The 23,544-nt window shown below is 50.3% G+C and overlaps 1 protein-coding gene across 1 annotated transcript; it reads right to left on the bottom strand.

Annotated features, from left to right (window-relative positions):
• Positions 1-9,567: 9,567 nt before the first annotated feature.
• Metrnl (meteorin like, glial cell differentiation regulator) lies at positions 9,568-23,262 on the bottom strand. Its single transcript, XM_034507159.2, has 4 exons — positions 22,841-23,262; positions 17,531-17,916; positions 11,122-11,181; positions 9,568-10,120 (listed from the first exon to the last, which is right to left on the bottom strand). The coding sequence occupies exons 1-4, from the start codon at positions 23,008-23,010 to the stop codon at positions 9,801-9,803; spliced, it is 936 nt and encodes a 311-aa protein (XP_034363050.1). The 5' UTR covers positions 23,011-23,262; the 3' UTR covers positions 9,568-9,800.
• Positions 23,263-23,544: the final 282 nt, after the last annotated feature.

Genomic DNA, 23,544 nt, shown 5'->3' on the forward strand with positions numbered 1-23,544 from the left:
ATGTTTCCCAAACACGGCCAGGCATCAAACCAGCACTGACTGCTCAGAGAGGCCCCTGGCATACACCAAAGGTGCTGACACCTACTGCAGCAAGCTTCAAAGTAAATCCAAGCTTAAGAGAAGGGAACAGGGGAGCCCTGGGGTGGTGAGACTGATCACATCTGAACAGAGATCACAAGAGTGGGCACAATGACAGTTCTCACAACACTCTGCTCTCTTTAACCTCAATTCAATTTGCTCCATGAGGTTACTTTTCTCCATCAGGAAAGGGACATCAGGAAAGAGGATACAGGGTGTATGAGGGCCAAGAGAGAGAAAAGAATGAACCTCCCTGTGTGGCTCACCTGTAGCTCTTTGTCCCACAGAGGGCTGAACCTGAGACTCATCTTTCAGTCACCTGACTCTAGCTTCTCTTCAGGAATTCAGATTCTGGGATTGAGAAGAAAATCAGCAGCGCAGGGTTCTGCAACCAGTCAAGGTGGCTCGTGTGAGGAGAACCAGGAAACCACCAATGCTCCAGCTTCAGACCACTGATGCATGCATGCTGAGTTCATAACACAGCAGAGCAGAGAGAACATCGTCACCAGGATGAAGATTTCTTCCCTCCTCAATCATCATCTTTCCCAGGACTGTGTGGCCCAGTTCTTTTATGCAGAAGGTCCTGGTGGTCTTGTTCTAGGCCTTCACTCACCAGATTAGAGCATGAGTGAGTTCCTTGCTCACTCCTTGCTTTCCCACCGGCCACCGGACCTGAGCATCCTAAGGAGTGGCCCCTCCTCTCATACACCCTTGTAGATTTACCTGGACCTTACTAGTTTGCCTAGCCCAGGTCTTTAAAGCCTGCATTTGTGGGGTGGGATTGGGGGGTATGCCCTTCTTGTATCAGTGCACACACTACTTCTTTGGGTTGTAGCAAGCACATAAAGAGGACCCCCATCACAGAGGGCAGAGGTGTGTTTGGACAGTGTTTAGCTACCAGTCTAAGCGAGGAGGGAATCTCACATCCTAGGTCTCTACCCTAGAGCTCCATTGGAACTAGCATGTTCATAGACCAGGAAGTGTACCATCTGACAGTTCTGCTTGACATCCAGGATGCCTGTCTTAGGAAACCTTTAGGGACCCCGGCTCTTGGTCCTAACTGGGTGGAAAGATCTGTAGCTTCTTGCTGGAGGCAGAAGAGAAAAGCTTGTTCCTGAGGCCTGCTGAACCTGCCGTAAATGCTCACCTTTCCTATGGCCCACCTCCTCCACCCAGCTCTGTTGCCTCTCAGACTCCCGACCTTACTCAAACACAAACTCCTTCCTCCTTCCTTCTCCTCCTCCCAGTTGCTTCTTACTTCTCCTCTCTACCTCTCCCTTCTATGCCTCAGTCCCCCAGCCCTGCTCCCCAATGTGAGCACAATGGTAAGGCACCACACTCCCACACCAGACTGGCTTCTACAGGCTCAATCACAGAATGGTATAGTCAACTGAATCCTGACTGCCTGGTTTGGTTGGGAGGAGTCAGTGGCAGTGACCAAGAACCAGTAGAAAATAGTTGGCCCCTCCCCTCATCTGTGGTCAAGGATCATAAGGAACAGGATTTCATAGGTTTGTTAACTACGTGGTTAACTACGTGATTCTTTGATGGACACGGAGGGTCATCACTTCTGTGAAAAGAAGGAAGAGGGAAGTCTTTTTCTGGTCTTCCTCGGCAAACGTTGTCCCCTATCCATAGCCCTTATCCCAAGTCAAAGGTGAGGTGGTAGGATTTACAGATCAGGTATCAAGGCTGGAGAGAGTCAGCAGAGCTAGGTTTCATTCAGTACCACCACAGCTCTGGGAGAAGTGAGGCCTTGATCACACTCCGGATCACTGGCCAGGATATTCTTGCCCCAGCAAGCATCTAATGGCTCATTGGTCTTCTCTAGCACAGAGTTTTGTACCTCAATAATAACAATCGGCCTGGCCTCCCATCCCTCTGACCAAGCTGCCACAATGTTGCTCTGCCTGCAGCCTGAGACTCTCAGAAGCATGCTTGGGTAAGTCTCCTCTAACCTCTGGACCATTGTCTAACACAAAGCTTTAAGAGCAAGACTGAGAGCTTAGAGGTCTTGGTACAATCCTTGGAACAGCAGTCTCAGGTGTTGTAGCTGAGGTCACATGATAGCTGAGACTCAGACACTTCCTGGACTCTGTGCAAGGTCACACAATAGACTCTGGAGACAGGCTGAGGCCTACATAGAGCCCTGCCAGTGCAAACTTTGAGCAGAACCCACGATCTCTCTGACCATTCTGTACCTGAACCTTGTTGGAGAAGGAGCCAGGCTGGGAAATGGGCCTCCGAGAGATTTCCTAGGCAGCCATTGCTTACCTTATTGCCTAAGGCTTGGTATGGCCAGGAAGGGAAACATCTGTCTATAGCCTACACCACATCTTGTCACGCTAAGTTTGAACCAGATGAGGGACCACCACCTAGCCTGACACTTCAAAACTGCTTTTTCTCCCTGCTGAGAACGTACTGTGAACATCCTCCTGTTAGTGGGCCCACCACTCTTAACTCTCCACAGACTGTCAGCCAACACAGTGGCTAGCTGGGTGGGTGGCAGGGCCAGAGAAGCATAGTTGTGTGTGGCCCTGACATTAGGCTCAGGCGGCACCATTTAGCAGGCTGCCAGTGGCCTGGCACTAGCTGCCTACAACAAGGGGCGTGCCCTTGACTATTTTCATGTCATCTATAGTTTCTTTGTTTCCTTTGGGTTATAGTAAAGTTGCTTTTGGTGCTTTTCACTTCAGTTGGGAAGGTCCATAAGAAAGAAGCCTCTGTCTGTCTAGCTCTCAGAGAGGAGGGTCCCAATGAGGGAGTAGCATTCTACCCTAAACTCCTCAGGACCTCTCTCTCATGTGAGTGCCCCTTCCTTCTCACCCACCCAACACCAACCTAGCTCTTGGTATCTGAAGAAATAATGTTCGAAGAACAGGAGATAGAAACAAAAGGAGGAGCCGTAGGGAAAACACATGTCTAACATTTAACACATTAAGAACAATCACCTGGGTTGACTGTCCACACAGCAATCCTAAGTGTTGAATGTCCACTCTTATCTAGACATTGCTTACAAGTGATCACAGACTCCAAACGGCCAGCCCCTTACATTTTGTCTTTAGGACCCTTGGAGTGGGCAGAGCCAGTGCACTGCGGAAATCATCCCAATACCCCGTATCTCTTCCCCAAGAACATCCTGAAGACTATTCTTCCCAAATCTCTAACACCACCTCAGCACATCGAAAATCTTTCCCGTTACCTTTCTCTCTCCAAGGTCTAGTCCAAGAAGAGAGGGTTCTTGTTCCTGAATCATGGCCTATTACTATCTAGTCTCCACCCCCCACCACCACCACAGTTTCACTTGCCAGAGTCCTCTTGGGGGTCCCTTGAATTTGCTCTTGGGCCTCCTCTAAGCTATAGCCTAATAGGAGCCTCAATTCTCCTCACTCTTCAGTCTTCTCTACCAACTCCACACCTCCACACAGGAGTGGACATGGGGAAGAAGTGACTCCTTCATTTAGACAGGGGGCAGAACCTAGAGAATCATTTAAGAAGATTAACTGATTAGCCATGCTGGGCCAGTAGAAAACGAATCTCAGATGGATAACAAGAAGTACATAAAGAATTATGTCAGAATGAGCTTGCCACACAGGAAGGCCCCAGAGGAGAGGGGAAGTGAAGCCAAGTGGAGAGTATTGCTACAAGGGCCACGCTGTCTCACAGACTCTATGCACTCAATGAGGGGACGGTGAGCTGGGACACAGCTCCTGCAGCCTCAGTGCATGTCACTACAGGCTCTCCACATAGACATACACAGAGATATGCATGTAGAAGCCACACGCGGAAATACATACAGGTACACACACTCAGTCACAGCCAGATGCTGACATGCTCAGGGTCTCTTGGTATCCCACCACTGTTTGGCACAGATATCCCATTTCTTTGACTGCCTCTCCCATTCTACAGCCCCAACGCTCCCCCCCCCCCGCCCCCATGGAGCCTCAGGGTGCTTTTTTGTTAATTTAGGATTTTAGCCATTTTTTTTCCCAGTTTGCCTCTGATCAAACTGACGACTGCAAAGTATGTGACTTGTAAGCAGAATTCTGAAATTGAGATTCCAAAGCCCTGGCCATGGTGACCTTACCACCCAATACCTACCCTTGGCTGTTTTTATAAATCATTGCCTTCCCGGGTGGCAGTGCACAAAGGCTTACTGTTGATGCTGGATTCCTCACATTCCCCAGCATCCTTCACTCAGCTCCCACACAGGAGTACAGAGCAGCCCCTACCCCCAACCCCTCACCTCCAGCTGCCTTGCTGGTCTTTGTTCCCTGGAAAGCCCAATCTTGGAACCATGTCTTCTCATGGACCATCTACCCAAAGCAATGTGGTCCTCAGAGCCATATCTTCCCTAAGACCTCTCCACAGGGCCACCGTCTCTGAAGACTACTTCCTCCCCACAGATCTGCATCCCCAAATCCCTGCCATGGTTACTTGACAACCTCCCATTAGCACTTGTCTGGCTCCTCCTGATTTGGTGAACACTCACCTGTAAAGCCTCAATGGGACTGACAGCTGGCAGCTCCTCAGACAGAATGGGGCCTACGCATCCACTGTGTACCAGGTCCACACCTCACCATAGAAACAAAGGCTCTGTATTCCTCTCAGAACTAAAAACCTCTTTGGGAAACTTCTATTCCAGATGCTATGGCAGAAAGGCTGGAAAGAGGGCTCTTGGGATTTTCCCAGAAAAGTGAGAAAGTTCTTGGGACCAAACGACTGGAAAAGCCCAAGAATGGCTGCCTGTTCCTTTATTAAACAGGTCCCAGAGATATGTCAAGTCTCTCTGGAAAGCTCCCAGACTGTCTTTATATTCTCATCCTACAAACACAGAATGGTGGTCCCATAGACCCTGGTATCTGTATCTGAAGTAACCCATCTTCCTCCCATGATACTGATAGGTTTATTGTGGTCAGAGGTGACAAAGGGGTGGGCACATCCAGGCTAGATATAGATAGCACTAACTCCTACTGATAACACTCTAGAAGATGCTGTCCCCACATTTACTCTGGAAAAAGACATGCACAGTTTGTCTGGGATCAGCTCCCACCACACCTCAGTGGCAGCCTGGGTTGCAGCTATAGCACTAATGAGGGCTTCCCACCTCTGTGGGACCAGATCATCTCTAAGCCCTGAACAGGTCCTTCTAGATAATGTGGTTCAGAAGCTGTGGCAACCTGGCCCTTCAGACCTTGCTGGACATTTGGCTTCGGTGCCAGGCTCTCCCGGCAGCCTGTCCCCCTTCTGTCACAGCCACAGGAATTCCACAGAAGTCCTCCCAGATGAGGAAGTACTTGAGAGCCTTGTTTCATGGGCAAGGACACATATCATGACTAATTTATCACCACCAACTCAGAGACCTACAACACAGACAGGAAGTCATGGGCCTCTAGAAGTCAAAAGTTTGAACAAAGTCACAGTAGCCTGAACTCAGGGTATTACCGGCCTGGTTCCTGGATCCTGTCTGGTTCTTTACCTGTTCTGGCTTCTGGAAACACCTATACCCCTAGGCTTATACTTTATAGGGCCCTGTGCCTACACTACAGTAGGATCAGTGGAGGCTCAAGAATTATCTACTTCCTCATGGTCAGTTAAAACTGCCCTTTGCATGACAAGGCCCCAGGATCAGGACAGGACTTCAGGGCCTTGTAAATGAAGGACAGGATCCAGAATGCAGTAGAAACACAACTTTATGAATCAAACAAACAGAAATTGCTATTTAGAAACTTTTGCTGTTCTGAGGTTCAAGTGCCGGTTGGTCCCAGAGCAGGAAGCAGAGGAGTCATCAAAAACTAAAGGCAGCCTGTGTGCTCTCCCTGATCATCTCATGGCTATGCTCCTGAGGAAACCCACCAGTGCAGGATTAGGGGATGTCAAAGCCAGTGACCACAGGTTAGCCCCAGACTAGCTGTAGGGAATTGAATGTCGTGATTAGAAAGACACTGACACAATCTTGACAAAATGCTACATGGAAGTGTTTGTCTCTCCTTTTCTACACTTTTCAATGTTTTTTTTTTTTAATGGTCTCAATAGCATTAATTATATAGTCATGGGAAAATTTGTTTAAAAACTGGTATTGGGAAAGGTTTTAACTGCTGTAAGAAATCATGAGCCCTCTAAAAGACTCTGGGTGGGACATACTCACCACACATTCCAGAGACCCATGCAGAGTCTCTGCTCTGACCTAGAATACTCAGAACCTTCCAGAAGTAGGATACATGGGCTGTGGGTCAAAAACTACTCAAGCTATTAGATGCTCACAGTACAACATAACTACAGAAGTCAAAGTTTAAACCTGGGTGGCAAGACAGGCAGAAGGAAGCTGGAGGCCAGAGGCATGGCAAAGCCATGCTGGTAGACCATGGAAACTTCCGGAAGGTGGAGTACTGGTGACCAGGGGGACAGGGGAGGAGCACCAATGGTGGAGGCCAGGTCAGTCTGGCTCATGAAGGCAGCAAGGGTAATGCCACAGCAGGTGTCCTGCAGACAGATCTGTTAGTCTTTGACTCTAAATTCTTAGGGCAAGCAAGGCATTCCTTATCTCCACCACAGAGGCACCACATTAGGCCACTTTTCCTAAGAAAAATGTAACGACCAAATGTGATGATCAATGTTAACAGACCAAAATGATGTATATTTTCTTGGGTAAACTGTGGATCTGCTCCCAGGCAGGCAGACAGAAGAGAGATACTAGGGTTGATAGGGCCTGTATGAGGTTTGCTCACCTACTTGGACTTCTGGCTACCCTGAGACCAGATCAATACGAAACCACCAGAGCATGATAGGGACATCCACATAATCAGCTTGATATCCCCTCATCCTAGTGTTGCACAGGGTGGGTGGGGCCTGCTGTACTCCTGTGTCATGTCACATTCAGTCTCCTAAGCAGGTACCACAAGGCAGGAAGGAAATGAGGTCCAGGACATATCAGGGACTGGCTGAGAGTGGGGGATGGGGGTGGAGGGGACAGTACAGAAGGTAGGGACAGTGCAGGGGGAGGGTTTGCTTGTTTGCCAAGGAGAAGTAGCCAGCCACCACTGAACTCCTTGGAGCATACAGCCATTAGGAGGGGACCTGACAAGCACTCACAGATGTTTCCACTTCCTATCTGTAACATGAAGCCCCAGTTGGTAGGATTGGGGATGGAAGGGGATGCCTATGCACAGGAGGTTGTCCTCATATCCTGAACTTGGCAAGTCAAGCCTCCCAAAGAAGCTGGGCTCTCCCAGCATGCTCCAGGAACTGGAAAGGGCCACACAGTTCTCAGAACTTGACCAGAATGTAGTAACTCTAAGAACAGGGCCTGTGAGCTGGGACAAAGACAGGAGATGCAATCATCAGTGAGATCTGGTCCACAGGTTTAAAAGAGAAAATGAAGTAGAAGGATCACGTTGTCTGGGTGTGGTGCCTATAGCCCAGGACGTAGTATAAGGCAACAGGGAAGGGAGAGCGAGCAGGCAGTAAAGGGACAGGGGACAGTGCAAACAGAATAGACAGTACTGGGGGGTGTGGACAGTACAGCAGAGAGGACAGTGCTAGCAAGAGACCGTAGGAGGGGACAAGGGGTCGGGTCAGTGGGATGAAGGAAAAGGCAGCAGAGAGGACAGCACAGGAGGAGGGGCTACGGGAGGGGAACAGGGCAGAGATAGAAGAGTAAGATAGTAAAATGGACGATGCAGAGAAATGGGACTGTGAGGGAGATGGGGACAGTACAGGAGCAGGACACAACGCAGATGGAAGAAACAAGAGAAAGGGACAAAGGAGGGAGAAGCCAGTTCAGGGAGAGGAAACAGTTGGGGGCTGTATAGGGGGCTGGAACAAGGACGGGGGAGGGGCAATAAGGGGGGAGGGGTATGGAAGGAGGGGAGAGTGCAGAGGGGCAGTATGGAGGCAGAAAAGTATGTCAATTTTGGTAAGAGAGGTGACATTTGGGTCACAGGTGGGCAAGGACTTGAGCTTCTACATTGCTCCCCTGGATGGAGTCAAAGAGTAGCTCTCACTACTTCATGGTGTACACTCTCTGAGGAGGGCAGCTTTCACCCAGTATGATGGCTCTTCTCCAACTCTGTGGTTCCGTTCCAGTACCAGTCAGCCTCAGCCTTGGAAAAAGAAACTCCTACAAGGAACCAGGTGTCCTCCTACACACACCTGTTAAATATAAGTTGCCTACAAGTGACGTCAGTACCTTCAACTCCTTGGGCCCTGCCAGCTCCAGCAAAGGTTCTATCAAAGAGACTGCGTTCACACCTGGGAAGCCCTGAGCTCTCTCATCTTGTGCAAGCAGCCTCACTCCCAGGTGTGTCCAAAGCCGAGAGGTTCAGGTGCCAGTCACCTGAATCAAGCAAGGCTGACCCCAATCTCCTGTAGAGACAGGTGGTGGCCACACACCGGTCCTGTTCTGCAGCTTGCCTGTAGGCTGAGAGGAGGAGCTGGGAGGGGCTCAACTGGGCATGGCATCTGTGTGACCTAGTCCTGCTAGCATAAGGTAGCATAATTACCAGCCACAATGGGGCCCAGCCCTTCACAAAATACTGTTTCACATCCTCAGCCATGGGCACCTGTTTCTTGTCGTGACCTGCAGACCTGTACCAGCACACACCAAAGTGTGCACACCTAAACTAGCACGTCAGCTTGGTGCTCACTGGCTATACCCATCTCTCCTAGGTCTTGCCTCAGAAGCTGCATGGGAGGAAGCACCTGATGAGTAAATAAACACAAGTATTGGGTCTGTTTACCCCTGAGGCCCATAGCTGGAGGGGGAAGGGATCCCCCAACATGCCATAGGAACTGGTAAGGGCCACAGAGTTGTCAGAATTTGAACAGGAAGAAGCAACTCCAAGAAATGATGAGGTCCTAGCCAGGACTCTAGCAGGACAGGGCCCGTGAGCTAGGACTCACACAGGTGAAACACAGCCTGTCCCCGTGAGCTAGGACACACACAGGTGAAACACAGCCTGTCCCCAGCTCCCTATTTGGTATTCAGAGATTTGCTGTGTGCATTTGGTAAAACCGGGGATCAAAGGACAGGACTGGTTCAGTGGAAAGGTGTGGACAGAGGCAGAAGGCAACAGTGGCCTGGTCGGGGCCTAAAGCCAGGCAGCACCATCTAGAACTGTCTAGTGAGCAAAAGGTCTTAGGACATCAGGCCACAGCTGAGCAGAGAAGGTTCAATGTGGACATCCATCTGATGGGTTAAGATGGATGTAATATTGGGCTCAGATCCTGGTCTTTATTCTCTGGAATGGAAGCAGCCTCCACATAGTCTGGAAAGGTTCTCAACTGCAAAGATAGGCTTTTAAAATAGAAAATAAAATGAAGGGGAAATAAGAAAGTATTTGTTCCATACATTTCCATCACAAGAATAACAAGGCTGAGCCACAGCCGTGGAAGCCCCATTGCCATCCCTAGTGCCCACCAATATATTGGGCCAAACCCAATGGCTGAAAATAATTTTGTAAAAACACTATTAAATGGCACACCAAGGCATCTTTTACAAAAAAAAATATAATAACTTAGTTTGTATTTTACAGCATTTTCCAATGGGTCAGGGCACCCTTGGCTAGGACCTATGGGGTCAGAGCAGCATGTACCTTCCCAGTTCAAGCACCAGGATGGGCTCATGCCACCAGTCTGCAATCTCTATCAGGATTTGAGAGAGCAACTGAGACCACAAAACCATGGCTCATTTGAAGGACAACAGTACTGTGTCACCCTGCAAGTCACTCCATATTGATCTCACAGGGGTTTATGCCTCTTTCTTCTGCTTTCCTGTACATCCTTTGAAAGTCACTAAAGCGTGGGGCACATCCAAGTTGTGCCTCCCCAAAGTGCACATGTCCAGTGAAGAGGAATTCCCCATGCCCTGGTCGTACTCCACACTGCAGCAGTGTTGTGACATGGCCCAGCCAGTGGCCACTGTCCTCAGGAGCTGGCTGGAAGACTCTGCTCTTCTGCCTGTGGAGCCTGCTCACCCGCAGGTAGATGACTGACACTTGCTGTTCTGGTACATGGGTGACATCCTCGATGAAGCCTCGGACAACTGTAGAAGAAGACAGAGATCAGCAAATCCAAGGAGCTCTGGCTCTGTCAACAATGGCAGGCACATAGCACATGTCACCCTGGGCATGTCCCTGGCTGTCAAAGGCATTAGAACTAGACATGAACCTGCTCTAGTCACATAGTAGCCTTTTGAAAGCTCAATGATGAACAGAAGTCTGTGGTATTGATACTGTCAAACGGAGGTACTCCACTGGGCATCAGCTACACAGAACACGTTCTCCTCCAGGTAAGAACAGGAAAAGATGCAAAATGCTCTGCCGTTCTGGGTCCCATCAGGTGTCACAGTGCAGCTCAAAGGACAAGAATGATTAGAGGGGAGGTGGCAGGGAGCGACTTGTATTGGGTAGTTGGGTAAAGCCTGGAGAGTGGAGCAGTAAGGTGACAAGGTTCCACCAAGTGATAGCTCTTGGCTTTCAGATGAGGGTTTGAGCACAGCCAGCTGGACCCCAGCTTACTGTAGCCACTATTGTGGCAGCTGTCCAGCAAGGACTACCCCTGGTCTAAGAAGAACACTGTGCAAATATCCTGGCAAGGAGCCTCCAACCCTCAGAAAATATCCCTGACTCCAAAGGGGCTTTCAAAACCCCAACCACCTGGATGAAGAATAAACAGAGCTCTGAGCTGGGGCTAGCCCAGGAACACACAGGACTGCCCTATGAACTATGTTCCCAGAGCACTTGTGAAAACTTACTGGGAACTGAAAGACTTCCAGAGTCCCCAGGAGGTTGTGAGCTGCTGTGCACAGTGAGAATACACTGACACGCCTAGAATTCAAGCCCCAACTCTGCCTGCATGCATGCATGGTGTGCAGACTCACCTTAGTGTACACACAACGCACTACTTCCTGTGACTGCAGGGTGATGCCAGGTTCAGTAGCTTCAGTAACCCCCCCCCCCCCACACACACACACATAAAAAAAAATCAATGCTGACTTGGGAAACCCCTCAGACCCTGGAAAAACAACCACAGGAACAGACTTACCAAAGTCACTGGTGCAGACGGCAAGGAGGACCTCGGTGTCACTGCAAGGTCGGCAGGGGGCTGAGGAGGAAAGAACAGGGAAATGATACAGCCCAGACAACACTGCTTAGTCACAGACCCTCCCCAGTCCTGGCACTGCAGAATACAACCGGCCTGCCTCCCTGGCCTACTCGTGAGGGTGTGTGCTTGAGTGAGATAAAATCATGGTGATACCTCTGGCCAACACCAACTCTACCACGGGAGTGATCAGCAAAGCTGGAGGCCAGCTTCTGTCAAGCCAGCCAATTAATTCCAAGGGCTCACTTGGCCCTTCTAGCTCATAGCCGCACTAAGAGGAGTCCAGACAAAGAGAAGGAGCACCATGCCACTCATTTTGTTAGTGTAGTTCTAAATAAACAACCCTACTGATTTAAAAACAAAACAACAATAAAAACAAAATTCTTCTTACAAGCCTGTTGAAATGTAAAACCAACCCCGAGGTGAACTGAAACCACATGTGGATACTACCCAACCAAGGTACCCTCCTGCAGCTTCCACACGCACAACCTAAAATGGCGTGGGTATCTCAATGCAAAGCAGAACCCTTACTGCAGCCCGATGTCTACTCTCCATATCATGGCCCCAAAGGAGAAGCTCACTCAGCCCCTCTGCCCTGGGCTTTTCTTACAAGAACCAAAGCTAAGCATCGGCAAAGCGAGTGTTGACTGGAGCGTGGGAGAGTGGGCATGATTGAGGGAATCTATCTGTCTGCTATGGATATGGGCTCTTGGGGTGGGGTCATCAGTTTAGCCTCCTTGAGCCCTGGGACAAGTTATACACTATAAGAGCCCATCAAATTGAGTCTTTTTCATAGGACTCAGGCTTGAGACACCCAGAACCTGGGGCCTGGCATCCTACAGAGAACTCAGAGGTGCATATATTCTTAGACTGAGCTCCCTCACTGGCCAACCACTTACATAACTCATTTCTCCAGCCACCTCCTGCCCTTCGCCCCATTTCCCCTGGTGTGAACCAGAAACTGTGGCCCAGCAGCTTCTCCACAAACCAGAGTAGATTCAAGAAGATGGAAGCTTGTTATCTGCTGTGAATTACGTCTCAAGGCTTTGTCCTGCTTTGGGCCCAAGTTCTCCAGGAAACAGAAACTCTATGGTATGACAACTCAGACAAATTTCCCTGTAGCTATTTCCCTGCAAAGGCTTTGGGGAAGCCCTTGTCTTAGGGCTCCTTGGTCCTGGAAGAAGTCAATGCTATCTACATGCCTGGAGGCCACATACCCTGACCCTAAGTGCTGGTGACTTGGCCCCAGGGGAACCAAGACTGCACTCATGTGGGTGGAAGGCAAGCAAGCCAAGTGTTTCCAGGCCAACAGAAGTTCAGAGAAGCCTTGTCAGGTCCTGAAGGAGCAAATCTGAGACAAAGTCTTCAGGTTTACAGTGTCAAGCACAGCTCTCTGTGGACCCTTGAGCTGGGTGTGTCTGGGGCCCTATCCTTTGGACCTACCCCAGAAAGGGGGGCGGGGTGCCTCCCAGCCTAAGCACTCTGTGACTCACCCACCCACTCACCTGCAAGCACTTTTGCTTCTATTTAGTTATCAGAAAAGGGAGAAGCTGCCAAACAAGTACAACCTGTTGGCATCAGCACAACCCATCAAAAAAAAAAAAAAAAGAAAAGAAAAGAAACACTCCCACCCCCATGCCAGCTTCACGGTCCAGAAACTTCTGCTGAGGAGACCTGGATGTAGAACAACTCCTGGAAACTGGTTTGCTGGTCCCTTGGATGTCCACCCTCAACTCTGGTTGCCCTGCAGCCCTTTCCTTCCTGTGATATTTGCTTGGGTCACCACAGTCCCCATCACTGATGTCACCTGAACCTCAGCATTGTAGCTGCTGAGGAGTTTGGCTTCTGTAGCTGTTCATTCTCACACTGACTAGGAACCAGCGCTTACACTGGATGTGGGCAGACATGGGTTGGTCTGGTCTGGAGCACAGACAGGGCCTGGCAATGCAGGAGACCTCAGGGACTAACATTTTGGGTAACATTAGTGTCAGAGTACAGTACTCTGGGGAGTCAACCCTAGTTGGTACCTGACCTGTGCCCACAGGCAGGTTTATTCACCCTGGTGACCCGCAGTCTATCTGAGGGCCTCCTTCAGGAGGAAGGACAGCGGATGCTAGAGAAAAGGTTAAGTGTTCAGGCCACACAGTGTTGAGAGTTGGAGACAAGGGTCCTCAGAAGCTATCCTAATGCACCTCAGAGTGAAGAGTTAGCTAAGTTGAGCCAGGGCTGCTCCTTCCAGTGGAGAGGAGGTGAAGGGCAGTAACCCCAGGTCTGGGCATGTAGCCTGAAACAAGTCCCTAAATTTCGCCCTCTCTGTGAGTTATATGTGCCAGGACCTCAGCTGATAGCTGCAGAGAACACCCCCTTCAGTTGTGCGTGGCCTAGCTCAGAACTACCTGCAGGAGATGCCCCTTTGTCAGGCTAGGCATCCTGAAAATCCATGCAAACCTCAAGGAGTCGGTGCCATGAGTGACAACTGAGCTAATGGCCCACCTGAAGGCATCCTTGTCTTAATTCCGAGCTTCATTTTTGCAGAAACTCGATGTGAATACTAAGGGGCTCCATCCAAGAATTATTAATCAAATTCAAGCGGCTTTAGAATGTGCTGGTTACAGATGTTGACATCGCATTTCCTGGGAGCCACTCTGGAAATCAGGCAGCAAAGTACATAAAAGAAACTAAATGAAGATAAAGAAAACAAGAGCTAAGCCTCCTGGGGACAGATTCAGGTGAGGGCCCATCCTGGGCACAGTCTCCAGAAAGCAGGGAGAACAAAACCAGGCAAGAATAGCTGGATGCTAGGAAGGTCTGCAGACCGTGTAAGCCAGACCAACTGGTTCTTGGGCAGCACTGTCTAACCAGAACAGCCAGAGTGACACATATATTCCAAAACAAAAATCTTACACACCAAAGCCCTTTAAGGTCCCTAGTATATCTTGTGACAGATGGAGGTACAGTAGCTTAACAGGAGCAGCGAAGCAAGACGCACCTGGGCAGAGTGGCCTAGGAGCTAAGACCTAGGCTTCTTCAATGATCACCACTACAAAGGACAGTGTGACCCAACGGTTCTCTGAACCGTTCATCCTTGCAAGGAAGTCAGTGAAGACCACACTGTTCTTTACTCAAGGTTGAGAGAGGATTAAGATGAAAAAAATAATAGCAAGAAAATCACAGTGGCCTGAGAAACCACCAAGGCAAGAACTGACCAGAGGATGCAGAACTCCAAAGAACACACCCTTTATTCTTCAGCTTCCAGGGCACAGTGGTTCCTTCCACTTCATGACATGACCACCACTGGGCACGGCAGTGCATATCGGTCTTCCCAGTACTCTAGAGGCAGAGGTGGGTGGATCTCTGTGAGTTTGAGGTCAGCCTGGTCTATATATCAAGTTCTAGGATGGCCAAAGCTACATAACAGAAAGACCCTGTTCTCAACAGAACAAACAAACAAAACATGGCCTTCAACCCTCACACCCTCAGGGACATGCCCAAACTCTGAGTCTACCAAATGGACCTGAGCAGTGGGGCTCCATGCAGTGTCTCAAGCCTATTAGCAACAAGTAGAGAAGGATTTAGAGAGAATAAGTAGACACACTCAGAAGCAGCAGGCTCCACCCTGTGAGTCCAATGGCAATGAAAAGTATCCTGCTGCCCTCCTTTTCAGAGTGTGTCAGAAATGCCACTGTTGCCACCAACCCCCTCACTGGACACCCCCACCCCCAGAGTTCCACAGCAATGGCCAAGGTCATGAGCCTACCAGGATGGAATGAAACCAGGACACACCCTAGCTGTACCTGTCCCCTGAACCAGACAGAATCTCACCCTTGCTGGTCACCCCACAGTCATTTCTCCTACATAGCTCGACAAACAGAGGTCAGCCTCCAGATGAAGTTTTATCTGTAGTCAGAGGTAGGGCCTTCACTACTCTGCCAGATTTCCCTCAGCATCAGAGGTAGTGTCTTTGCCCAGATATCCTGAGCAAGGACTGAGGGGCAGCAGATGCAGAGCAAGCAGCCAAATCCAGCATCCCAGATGCTGGGGTCACCTCTCATTTGACCTATTTGACCCCTGGGACAGCATTATACCCCACTGCTCTGGTCTTTTCCATTTTGATGCAGGTCACAAGGCAACTATACAATCCAAGCAAACATGAAACTAACACTGTAGACACTCTTGGGGACCTATCTTGGAGCAGTGGCAGGTTCTCTCCTTTCTGGGTGGGGATCGAGGCTCACCAGCACATGGTTCCAACCCATGGCACCACAGTTCTCCTGAGTCAGCACAAATGAGAACTGATTCATCTAAGAGCTTGTCTGCCTCTGGCATAACCATCCAGGTCGGGTACGCTCTTCCTTCTCTGACGATGCTGCCTGAGTTCTGGCTTATATCTCACTTCTGAAGCTGCACCAAAGCCAAAGCAGGAAAAAAGGGGAAGCCTGCCACTGGCCATAGAAACCTTGGAAGCTGTCCCAATCTGAGTCGGACAATGGCCAGCACTAACACCTCACATTATACAGCCACCCTTTCCTTAAGCACTAACAGCTCAGGGGACCCCATTCTCCATGAAAGCCAACTGTCCTGGTTGAGACCATCTCAACCCTGGGACTCAGGCAGTGCTCTCTAGGATGGGTGGCACCCAGCTCTGGGTAACACCAGTTGCTATGCCTGTTTTCAGGCACTGCTAGAGTTGGGCCAGAGCTCATAACCACCTCAGTCTGAGTCCCTGTGCTGAATTCTAATAGTCACTATGTAGTGTCTGACATTGACAAAGTGTGAAAAATCGCTGCAATTTGATTTCACAGACATCCAGGGACAAGCAGGTGTTTGCTTTAGGATAACGAGGGAACCCTGAGGCTCAAACACAGCAAAGTCCTAGGCACAGGTATAGCATGACATTTTACCTAGGGCACTACCTTGTCTGAGACCCTGTGGCCTAAAAGGTGCACATAATCCTACAGATAAATATCTACACCAGAGCTACCACCTTCATGGAGCCCCAGGAAACCCTGAGGCCACTCTGTTGACCCTTACAGGTCCCCTCTGTTAGCCTGGAGGTGTGGACATAGAGGCAACAGACAGTAAAGGAGAGGAGAGAAGGCAGTCTGGGGAACTACCAGCCATCCTTGTTTGTGAGCAGAGAACTAAGACCCTGACTGATCAGAGCACAAGAGGTGAGACTTGACTTTCCCTACGGTAGGTTGATATCCTTCTACTACCCACCCACCACAATGACGCATCAGTGATGCAGTCTTGTCTGTTGTAGCTGGTCTTTGCTACTTTGAGGGCCCTTCTTTTTCCTACCCTATATCCTCCAGGTTTCAGTCCCTATCACTAGATAGGAGAGAAAAGATAGAGGGGAGACAGAGAGCTCTGAATCTAGTTTTTTTTTCTTCTTGTTTCTTCTTTGAGCACAACTATTAACAAAGCACATCCGACTCCCGTGAATGACCAACAACCACCCACCCCACCTCTCAGGGGCCTTGCATTTATATGTTCGCTGAGAACTTCCCAGCATTTCGGACGTCACACAATCACAGAAACTATCTGCAGCTGGCAAAACCATGCTTCTGTTAGAGCACGAGGCAAATCAGTCACCTGCTGCAAAGCGGCCCCATATTCCCAAACCTGGGATTAAAATGAAAGCACTTTCTTATCAGGACAGTCTGTCACACAGAAAACATCTGCTCTGTCAAAAGAAAAGAAAAAAACAAACAGAAACAAAGCCAAGTCCACAGCTCCAGGCACACACGCCACTTCATTTGGCCTTCCCCTGGCTTTGGAGAAATGTGTGCTAGAACCTCATCAGTCAGCATCCAAGGCTGTAGCTACAGCAGGCGATAGGAGCTCCTGACTACTCTGTCCCAGTGGGGAGCTCCTCCCAGGTTTACCTACCCCAATTCCCAGCAGGCACCTGGCTACACACCTCCTTTTCTCAATCTCAGACCCCACCGGGTACTTGCTGGCATCTCCTCAGGCTTCCGGTTCTATCTTGTGGAGATGGAGCTGGGTCAGCTGTGCTCTCCCTAGAGACCTTACCTGTCTTCCTCAATCCTAACATCCATCCTCAAAAGCCTCTGGGCTACCACAGCTTGATACTGTTCTGCTCCCACCCAAAACTAGTTCAAGTCTACAGCAGACACCAAAAACCCAAACCAGATTGTGGGACAGTTGGAAGGGTAGGTGGTCCACCTCATCTGAGGTATAAACACTCCTTTGGGGACCAGAACTATAAGCCATTCTCAGGCAGCACGGCCGCCTACCACCTCACTTCCCTCAAGTCAGAAGCTCCAGGGGCCTAAAGGTACACAACAAACAGAAGTTAGCCCATGCTAGCCCTGTACAGGGTACTTACCAGACAGCACATGCAGGTCCAGTCCCCTCTGCCCACTCATCAGCTCATACTGGAAGCCTGTGGTCCTTCTGCTGATGTCCTGTTGGGGTGTCGCCTCGACAAACAAGCCTCCCTGCTCTAGGCTGAAGCACTGCACTTGGCCAGGTTCACCTCTGATGTCCCGCACCAACAGTCTTAGTTCTCCAGTTTTTTCCAAATAAATATTGGCCCCAGAGGAGTCCCTGAAAGGCTTGATGCACACAGTCAAGTTCTGGGCAGGTGAGAAGGTGTTGGGCCGTAGGTTAACAATGAGCGCTCCAGTTGGGTACATCCATTCCACAGAGCCTGCTGAGCAGCGCAGGTACACCTGTTCCACCTCCTTGCTGTGTGCCTCTCGGGTGAGCCCACTGTGGGAAGAGGGAACAGAGTCAGCCAGGATCTCGGAGCAGACGTCCTACAGGCATTGTCCCATGCTCAGCCTCACTCAGGATCCACTTACACTCACCTGACACATGTAAAGGGAACCCACCTCTCTCCGCTTCCAGTGGACTTACTCCAAGAGTAACACTGAGCAAGACCAAAGATCTGATGGTACAGGCCATTCTGGCTCCCCAGACCCTAGATACATCCCATGCTGCACCCCAGGACACCAGAGCCAAGGAAATGGCACCAAGAAGTTACAGCCAAGAATGATCTGGGTATTCCAAGACACCTAGCAAAGCAGACCAGCAGGACCACTGCACCAGCTGAGGTTTCCACCCACTCAAGGAAGTGAAAAATGAGGATAAAGCTTGTGTGTAGGGATGCCATGGGTGCACTACGCATGTAATAACATGGGTGTAGGGATGCCATGGGTGCACTACACATGGAATAACGTGGGTGTAGGGATGCCATGGGTGCACTACGCATGTAATAACATATGCCAGAGAGCAACTTCCAAAACCAGCTGGTGAAGTCAGCCACTGGAAATAAAGAGATTTTGATTTTCCTTAAGCCAATGATCTGACCATTTGTCGTTCAGACCCGAAGTTTATTTAACCAATCATATTTTTAAAAATACATCCAAGTACCTAAAGCAGGATTCATTATGAGGGTAAAGGAGACATCCCTGGGGGAGGGGATGGAGAGAAGTCTAAAGAACAAGAGGACCTTCAGATGGGATTCCTAAAGTAATAATTTGGTCTCACATATGCCAAATGAAAGGATGTATGCAGAATGCTACGCCCTTGTGAGGCAGTATTGTTCTCAAAAAACTGTAGCTCCTAAAAATGCAGAAGTTTCTCCTGCTCAAACCATAAAGCAAAAGTCAGCTTGTTGCTAAGGTTACGTCATAACCACAGTGGTCTTGGAAAGAAACCTGTGGCTTCAGCTAAGAGTTCTATTACATGAGTTTGGTTCTGATCAGATCTCAGACAGGTTCACCCACATTCTTAGGATTTTTATGCAAAATGAAAAAAGGCTATAACCAGAACCTAGCCTGAGTGAGTTACCAGAAAGCTTTTCTGCAAGAGAGAAAATGTAAACATATGGCATACCTTTACTATTAGTGACTCACACTTCCGGCCCCCAAAACCTCATTTTGTATACAAGGACTACAGTAGTCTAAGACTGTAAGTCACCCCACAGACCACATCAGAGAGAAGCATTGTGGGTGAACCCCTCCTGACCTGCTTCCCACCCCCACAAGGCTCTGGGCCAGGAACAGCAGGCGCTACCCAAGTCACACATGTAGAATAAACTTACAAATTACAGTCAATAAAACTCACACAAGTTCATCTGACACCTATGCAGGAATGGGCATAATTATAGTATTATATGAAAATTAGACTAAATGGGCACATGTCTAAAACCTAATTATTGCGTTTCTCTTTCTCCTGTCTCCAACATCAAGGGACAACTGATAACTTGCACCAGAACAGTCTCAAACCTCAACTTACAAATATAAATTATATTTAATATAAAGCACCCAACATGAGGTTTTTTTGCTTCCTGAGAATCAAGAGCATGGAGGCCTCACTACAGAGAATCTGGGGACCTCAGAGCACCGAGCCTCAGTGCAGCAGAGATGGATAAAAAGAAACAGTATCCTTCATAGGATACTCAAGGGGACGAGAGGCCAGCCCACAGTGCCCAGACTCAGGGCTTCCATCCCAGCGGCCACATGCATTATGCGGTGTCCACTTAACTGGAAAGAACATGAGGGCAGAGAACCCACAGAAATGAGGTGCCTGTTAGCTCACCTCCACTCAGGCTTCTCTAGCTAAGGGAAGGATTAAGCTTAAGTGTGCATCCCAGGACACTCTCCTAAGATATTCAGATCAACAGGAATACAACTAGTAGCTTGATACAGAATCGTTCACATCGAAACCAGTGCAGGTGCACAGCCCATGTTTCCACAAGCAGGAACTAAAGTAGAGTCCCTCAGCCTAGGGCCAGACAGGTTCCCACTGGAATACCTAATACCCCAAATCTCCATTTCAAAAACCCACCATCCTATCATCTTAAATGACCACTGATCAACAGGACTTTACCACCTTCGTGACATGTCGGTGATCCACCAGCTACACAAAATAAAATAACCATATTCCACTGCTATGACAAAGCTACAATTCAGACAAAGCTGGTCTTAGTCTGCACCATAAAACTGACAGGGATGATCTGATCACAGGTTAAACTTTATAAATGGTGTGTATGGGTGCGTTGTGTCCCAGGAGCAGCACAATGCCTTGCACATGACAGACAAGCACTATACTACTAAGCCATTTCACCAGCACAATGCTTTTTTTTTTTTTTCTTTTTCCAATCAGCAAGGCTCACTACCCAGATGAACACACAATTTAACGTCCTTGTAAGACAAAGCATCAATTCTAGATTAGTGTGAGGTCTTGAAGATGTGAGCAGGGCTTGTGATACACTGCTAACATCCCCAGTCCAGCTACTGGGACGAGACAGGGAGGGGTCTCTAGAAGGGTTTTGGATTCAAGCGAAACCAAAAGGCTCTGCTACTAAGTCTTGCCTTTCATTTCCTACCTTACAGGACAGCCCAGGTGTGACTACACCTGCCATATTCCCGTTGCTCATAGTGGGAAAGTTCATGGTCCACCTTTATGGCACTGGCTAATCAACACAGACAGAAAAGGAGATTTCAAAAGTTCCAACTTGATTCCTTGAAAACACCTAGAGCCTATATGAGTTAAATGGAGGGCCAGGGCTATGGAGAGCAACTCCCTTCCTACCAGAGGCCAGAATCCAACACTTTGTGGCTTGCTCCACCCAATGATTTGTTCTAGACTGCTTGAAAAAAAAAAAAAGTCATAAACACTGTGGAGTAGCAAGCATGCCAGCATGCTGGGCAGTAGTCAGCTGATCTGTGAAGCGCATTTATAAGTAGGGGCCATGTCTATAACAAAAGGGACATGTTCTCCCAATCCTGTCTACCTACCCACAACTACCAGATGCCGTTAGCTGTCCTCTGTACAGCTGTGCCCTGGGAAAGAGGCCCTCAAAGGAATCCCAGAATAGGAATGAGTTGCGGGAGAAGGGCCAGGTAGGCATAAGGACGGCCAGTTACTGGACACTTCCCAATGCTTACACACCTTTGGAGGACCTTGGCCTGGCTTTGGAGGGAGGCAGAGGAAAGGGGGAGTCCAAGGGGACAGGTAGCTAGCTCACAAACTTGAGTTTGGGGGCTGCCATGCCAGCAGTTGCATGCATCATGTGGTAGTCATCAGGTTCCACTTAATTGGAAGGAACATGAGAATGGACCCACAGAAATAAGGTGTCTTTCAGTTTGTCTCTACTCAATCCCTCAATACCTGGGGGACAGTCACCCCTCACCATGGATCCCTGGGCTCAGGGAAAGGTAGTTTTTCAGGCACACAGTCTTCTAAGAAAATGGAAGAAAAGCAAGTGTCTGGAAACCTCATTCAGAGGCAGGCGTTCGGTTTCTGGTTTTGGTCTGCTGGAACAGGACACCCCAAGACCTTAGGTTAGAGTACACTAATTCAGCAGTGCAGGTTGTGAGCAGAGAGTTAATTACCATGGGGAAAGGGCAGCCCGGTAAGAGCTTAGCATCACAGGCTCATGGCCAGCTCTGTGATGGCGCCAGCATTCCCGAGGCCAGTCCTCCCCCAGATCCAATCTGCTCTTGTCTGCCCCAAGCTCTACTGACTCCCTGCTCTTGCTGGGCAGAAGGGATTTCTGCTGGAGAGAAAGCTCAAACTCCCTGAAAGAGCGGTGCTGGAGCACTCAGAAGGCAGCTCTCAATCTTTCAGTCCAAGCACTCTAGCAGGAGTCTTGATGAGCGTTGATTTTGGTCTCTGTGGTTTCCTCAGAAAGTCAGGCACTGTAAGTGTACAAGATAACCATTGATGCCCTGCTTAAGCACATCCGGGGCACTTTCAACGTCCACCTTTCTCAGAAAACCCTCTTGACCAAAGACACCCATCACACGCATTGCCCCACGACCCCTCTTTACACTGGAGTCTGTGCTTCAGACCACATCATGTACCTCCCCGGGCCTGCGCAAGCGCCCTGCCCGTGGGATGAGCTACTCCAGACCCCCACCGCTGTCCCAGCCCACGTTTTCAGAGAAGACCCGCATCAGCGCAGCGCACTATGCAAACCGCTGAATTGGCAACTTGCAGCGTATAAAACTGGCTCTGCAAAGAGAGAGGGCTGGCCGCTGTGCCTGGCGCGTTCTCAGTGTCCAAAGTAGTTACGACTGCTCAGGCACCCCGCCCGCGCACACTTGTGACTTGTGCTTCTTTCCATACGTCACACTTCAGTTAAAACAACAGCAAAAAGTCCTCCGCTGATGGGGACGAGAGAGGTGTCACAGGAACCCTGCGCTATGCTGCCAAGGGCGGCTTGACCTTCACCGAGCGGGCCCAGGGCTCTCCCCGACTGCATTTGGCCGCGGACAGGTGTCTACCCCGTCTCATTGCCCCAAAGACAGGGCTGGTGCTGCAGCCGATGCGGGTCTCGTTTGGACCCGGGCTCTCCACGCCACAGCTGACCCTCCAGATGAGTACAATCCCAACCCTTTCCCAAGGATCAGAAATCCCAGCCGTTGGGAGAATCGAAGCTGCAGCCCATGGAGCTCAGGAAACCCACTAGTGCAGTGATACGCGCGCGGAGAATGGGCGTTCTCCGAGCTGGGACCCAGATGCCACAACTCTTTTGTTCTGAAACCAAAGCTGGGACGAGGGTCACCGAACTTGGCCAGCATAGCTCTCCCTACCCCGCAGGCACCACCAGCTCTGCCACTCGCAGCCAAGGGCTCCGATCCAGGTTCAGGCGGTCCACGCTGGAATCGCCGGCAAGACTCACCTCCCCTTCCAGCTGCACAGGTCGCTGGAGTACTGCGCGCTCGCGCCGCCCAGCAGCAGAAGAAGCAGCAACAGCAGCGGTAGCGGCGGGGGCGGACCCGGCCCAGGGCCCGGGGACCGAGGCCACTGCTGCCCCGCGCGCCTCCGGGCCGCCCACACCGCACCCCGCATGCTCCGGCCGGGTCTGCGTCCGGTGCGTGCCTGCACCCACAGAATAGATTCTTGAGGCAGTGCGGCGGGAGGCGTGGGTCCGCGTGCGAGCTGATCACGTCGCGGGTCTACAGCCCATCCCGGCTCGCCCCTGGCCGCCCACTACAGGAGCCGCCCGAGCGGCCCAAGCTGCAACCAGAGAAGCGCGCCGGCTGCCCCTAGAACCTCTGAGCTGGCAAGTTCCCGGACCGTGGTCTGGCTCAGCTGGGGGGCGGAACCGCGAAGCCACCCCGCCCTCGTCCGAGCTCCGCCCCCGCCTGGCCTTCGGCCCGGGCCAGCAGTTCCGCCCCGCGCGCCAGCTCACAGATCTGCGTCCTGCCAGCTCTGGCCTGGAACGCCCTGGTGTCACGCAGATATTCAGTGGACAGCATCTCGCAGCACAGGACGAGGGAAAGTGCAGCTCCTAGTGGGACAAACGACTTTGCAAAGGACGGGAAGAAGGTCATGTAGGAGGGCTGGGGCTGGGACGTAGAAGCTGTGGGGATTGAGATGGGA

The sequence above is a fragment of the Arvicanthis niloticus genome, chromosome 6, assembly GCF_011762505.2.
Source record: "Arvicanthis niloticus isolate mArvNil1 chromosome 6, mArvNil1.pat.X, whole genome shotgun sequence".
NCBI classification, from domain to species: Eukaryota; Metazoa; Chordata; class Mammalia; order Rodentia; family Muridae; genus Arvicanthis; species Arvicanthis niloticus.

Excerpts from the sequence above, each read along its gene's own strand:
- Metrnl (XM_034507159.2), bottom strand. The coding sequence starts at position 23,010 with ATGCGGGGTGCGGTGTGGGCGGCCCGGAGGCGCGCGGGGCAGCAGTGG. Across the intron at positions 17,917-22,840 it reads CTGTGCAGCTGGAAGGGGAG|TGGGCTCACCCGAGAGGCAC; the intron begins GTGAGTCTTGCC and ends CTCTTCCCACAG. Across the intron at positions 11,182-17,530 it reads GGACCTGCATGTGCTGTCTG|CCCCCTGCCGACCTTGCAGT; the intron begins GTAAGTACCCTG and ends TTTCCTCCTCAG.